The sequence below is a fragment of the Charadrius vociferus genome, unplaced genomic scaffold (genome assembly GCF_000708025.1).
Source record: "Charadrius vociferus isolate BGI_N301 unplaced genomic scaffold, ASM70802v2 scaffold324, whole genome shotgun sequence".
NCBI lineage: Eukaryota > Metazoa > Chordata > Aves > Charadriiformes > Charadriidae > Charadrius > Charadrius vociferus.
The window spans coordinates 3602928-3607817 of NW_009648041.1; the positions used below are offsets into that span (position 1 = coordinate 3602928).

Consider the following 4890-nt stretch of genomic DNA (forward strand, 5'->3'; position numbering starts at 1 on the left):
GAAAGAGTTTTCAAAAAGCTTGTATATAGAAATTATTTTTATTATTCACATCTATCTTTATCTTGTAATAACCCAAACAATACACTAAACTAAGGGCTACAGCTATCAGACAGACCATGTGAAAAGCTGTCAGTAAAATATACAGATGTCCATCCCAAGGGAAAAAGCTTCATTAGATTACCCATAACACTTTCCACTGAGACAAGCTTCACAAGGAAAGCATTATACATCATTTGTTAAGTTACACAGGCACCAGTTGCCCTATGCTGTCACCTCACTTTGTCCATCCACTAGGAGAGTCTGTTTATAAATACAAAAAAATATTTTGGTAAATGGTGTTGACTGAATGTGAATGCATGGAGGGAAGGAGAAGGAGGTAAATATTTATTAATTAATACTGGTTCTTACATGCCAAGATGCATGTATTTCAGACAATGGCACCTACCTACTTTACATATAACACCGTTGTCTTATGACTATTTTTAAAATAAATAACTTTTCCATGACTACTCCACATGAAGCTAAAAGGCTGTAAAAGCCTTTCTTGAATGTTAACACTGATGCACAATTACTACAATATGAAGATGTGCATTTTGGAACAATGCACACTTCCACTATCTACTTAGCAAGATAAGCCAATAGGTCTACTAAGAATTGTTACTAACTCATTCATTCGCTTTGAAACAATCCTTACAAGTGCCCACACTTCATTAAAAAATAAGTAATATTTTTGTAAGAACTGTCACAAGTACTAAGATGGTCAACACTCAAAAAAGTAAGATGTGACACCAAAACTGAGTTTTCATAATTTAATGGTTTCCCCTCCTCTCACAGACACACAATATGCGAACTTCTTTCTTACCACTTCCCCAAGGGAGGCAGCCACCATGTGTGCTGCTGGAGTCAAGTAAGATGTAGAGCCATGGTGCAGCATGGATTTCACATTCTCATAGGTGATAAAAAATGCAGCAGCTGAAATTCAAGAATACACGCAGATCATTTAACTGTTCCTCCACCACAGAACCAGCACAAAAACATTCAGAGGTGGAATTTGTCACCTATTATTCTACAACTGTAGTTGAAAAGAGGTTATTTTTGCCGCAAAACAGTATCAATATAATCTGTGGGATAATTCTTTCAGAAGTTCATACTCCTGGCTATCACTGGCAAACCTCCCATTAATATCAAGGGTGTCAGGACTTAAAGCCATTTTTAGTATTGAGATAAGAAAAGATGTGTTAATTAGTCATGAATGTCCAGCAGGTTTTGACAAAATGGTATCTTCCATATTCATAGACAGGAAGGGTAGAGAGGAGATTGTTTGGTTGAATTGTATGGATGGTCTTTTTTTTTTTTCTTTGGGGGGGTGGTGGTGCTAGGAGAGGGGAACAATAAAAACAACCACCAAACAAAACACCCAACCCCCCAAAAAACAAACCAAATTAGCTGATTAATTGTAAAGGAACAAAAAAAGCCCCACCACCACTACGAACACCCAAGAATCATCAAGGTACTTGATACAAGCCTGATATTCTGCAATGTGCAAAACTTTTTCAGTAGCAGTTATTAGTAACTGCTTCCTAGCTATCATCAGTTTAATATTTAGCACTTTAGCTCCACAAAAAAAACTATTCCAAGCTTCTGATGGACTGGTAAAAGTCCTGTCCAGTGACCAAGAAACATACAAAACTAAGCTGAGCATAGTATAGCAACATGAGCCATGTTTGTTCGCTGCAACAGTCAACTACAAAGGCACTTGCACCTTAAGGGTTACTCCTTCTCCTAAAGATAATTTCAGTTCTCAGTCATACATTGGAAAGATAAAACCACAGTTCAGATTTTGAAGATGTAAATCCTGAAAAAACTGACATGTCTTGCGGGGGAACAGATTTTAATTGTAAAGAAGGGCTATGTGAATTGCCTTCTGCTAATCAAAAGATGCTTATCACCTCAAAAGGAGATAACAGAGCAGACAAGATCAAGAACTGATTTTTTTTTTATATCAACTTATGAAGGACATCAAACATCTGAAGGTGTCAGTGGATTTGTCAGCAAAGTTCTCCTAACATTTACTACTGACAGCATAGCTTGCTACTTTTTTATCCCTCTCTACAAAGACAAAATGGACAAAGGCATTAGGAATTTTAGATGCCTTTTCTCTGCAGGGACTACAGGCATTTACTTTTTTAAAGTTTCAGTTTCAAAAGTATTCCTGATGCCTTCTCGTTTTAAGTGTTGTAGTTGTTTCCAGGGAGAAAAAGACGGGCATATCACCCCCAGGGCAATCAGATCCAATGTTCAAGCACTTTGAATCTTGATTCATTTCCAATGCCATGACATAGTGGGTCATGACAAAAGCGTCCAGGGCAAGCAGGACTCAAGCCCTCTTTGGCACTTGGAAATCATAGAATTGTCTGGGTCGGAAGGGACCTTCAAGATCATCAAGTCCAACTGTTAACCTAGCACTGCCAATTTACCACTAAACCGTGCCCCTCAGCAGCACATGTACAGGTCTTTTAACTTGATGCCATTTCATCTTGTCCTATCGCTTGTTACTAGCGAGAAGAGGTCGACCCCCACCTCTCTACAACCTCCTTTCAGGTAGTTGTAGAAATTCTTTAGGGTGCCCCTATAAGAAAGAACAGGATTATAAGACATCCAGGAATGCTTCCAATGAGTAAGGGTTCCTTTTCAAAGTAAACATGCAGCAGCCTTCATTCCAGGCTTTCTCAAAGAGTTTGTTCAATACTGCACAATTCTAGAAACTGCTTTTCACAGCTGGACAAGGACTCACAGAATCCAAACAGTCACCTACAGGAGAGGAAGCCACAGACATGAACGTCCTATACTACATAAGTTCCCACTTAAAGAAGACAAAGCAAAATCCAAAGAAAATTTACCATTTGGAAAGGATCCTATAGCAGTGGAAGGAACACCAGCATAGATACCACGAAAACCACCAGCCTTCCTAAATCCTTGGGGACTCTGCAGTCTTGTTTTTACAGTATCCAGGGGAAAAAGGATCAAGTCAACACAGACGCCAGCAACTCCACCAGCCTTCAAGACAAAACCATGGAGTAAAGTGCATTAATATTCATAGGGGTGAAGCTGTGGTGCTTATGTGAGTAACTGAAGCATGCCTAAACCGAAGCACTACTGACCATATCCTTTCTGAGGTCAAATTATAAACCGATACTTACACAGACCACCATAGCGTCTACAGCTATAACAAGGAAGCTTCAACAAAAGGGAGAAAGTAATAGATATTACAACTTTTAAACCATTTTTAAGGTATTTTCAAAACAATCTCAGTGTTTTGAATAGTACAAGCAAAGCAATGCAATGCTTACCCACTACACACAAAAGCAAGACAGTGAATGCTGCTTATCAAGGTAACACAGCACAGAATGACCAACACCTCTAGGAAGTGGTGTGATAAAATCAGGGGAAGACAGAAGCAATTCTGCTTCCCCTGTAAGCATCTCTAGAAAGCACATTCACATTTTGCTAGCAAACATCTTCATTTGAAGTGTCACCCCCCCATTTCCTTTGTTGAACAAAGCCTAAAATAAAACCACTTTATTTTCTTTTGCTGACAAAATCCTATAGGAAAAAAAAAAGTCACATTAACTAAAGATGTTTTCAAAGTCATAAAGAAAAGGGAAAGGTTTAGCTGAAAGTTGTTTCAACTAAAGATCAATCTTTTTCCAGTGTCTGTGTTTCCAGATAACTATTTTTTAAAAAAAGTTTCCCCAGTACATGGCTGATCTGTAGAAAATAATTAATTGTCAAAAACAGGAGGAAGAGACTAAAATAAATAGAAAAACTCATTAAAAAAAAATAGTTAGCATTAATCCATTATGAGACATTATTTAGATGCACTGTTATTCAGAATAGAAAAGATAATTTGAAGTCTACTTCATATAGAGCACCACACAAGAAACAGCTGCACAAATTTTTAACTGTGCCTGAAAACAAATCACATGTGTTACTCTGAATTTTTTTTTCAGGGCCAACAGAGGAGTCAGAGAGGCGTTCACCATCTAGTACTAAAGTTTTAATCAATAAGTTAATTACTCTTTTAATCTATTTGGCTATTTTGCATGTATTGATTTTTCTTCACTCTTTTTCATCAAAATCCTATCTGCTGAAAATAACATTGATCAGATTTAATCAGATTTCACCCAGCCATCTGTTAAAACATGAATGAAAAGTTACTAATTGCTTCTTTAGTTTTCAAAGTTCTGTATCTTAAATGTCATTTAAATTCATGAAGCAGCTAAAAGAGCATCTGCCACAGGGCGACAATACCTGCGTGCTTACGCCATCTGCAGAAGAGAGTAATGATTTCTAGATAATAAGACAACCAAAGTGCACCTTATCCCCCACCTTTCACTAACACTAGCGTTATCAGAAGTCGAATAGCTGAAAAACTTTTACCAGGAGTTGGACATACCGGCTAAAATTAACTTCATCAAAATGATTAAAGAAAACCAGGACTTAAATCAAATGCATTGAACCATGATCAGGTGGCTGGCAGCCGAGTGCCCCTGGAGTATTTGGGGCAGGGAGTCGGACTCTACAGCAGGCGCAGGCCGCAGCTGGGCTCCCTCTGCCCCTGGGCAGCATGTCCGTGGTTTTCCACGCAGAGCTGAGAGCCAGTGCCCGGTATTTCCAAGACGGTCCCTGGTTATGGAGACTGGAGGACACGCTTGCATGAGACACTGCTGGGAGCACACGTTGAAACGCAACTTTTAGGGCGAGAAATGTAGCGCAAAGTACAGGCTTCACAGCGCGCGCACCCAGCACCGACGGGCGGGCCCGGGGACAGCCGGAGCGGCGCCGGGCTGCCGTCAGGGTCACGGCCTCCCCGCGGCCCCCACACCGCCG

The 4890-nt window shown here is 39.6% G+C and overlaps 1 protein-coding gene across 1 annotated transcript in view; it reads right to left on the reverse strand.

The window, feature by feature from the left end:
- The window catches only part of SLC25A26 (solute carrier family 25 (S-adenosylmethionine carrier), member 26), an 88752-nt gene extending 85694 nt beyond the window's left edge, over positions 1 to 3058 (reverse strand). Inside the window, exons 1-2 of the mRNA XM_009883597.1 lie at positions 2901 to 3058; positions 863 to 972 (exon numbers count right to left, since the gene is read on the reverse strand). Of these exons, the coding sequence (XP_009881899.1) occupies positions 863 to 934 (72 nt within the window). The 5' untranslated portion in view covers positions 935 to 972; positions 2901 to 3058. The remainder of the gene's footprint in view (positions 1 to 862; positions 973 to 2900) is intronic.
- Between the last annotated feature and the right edge of the window lie 1832 nt (positions 3059 to 4890).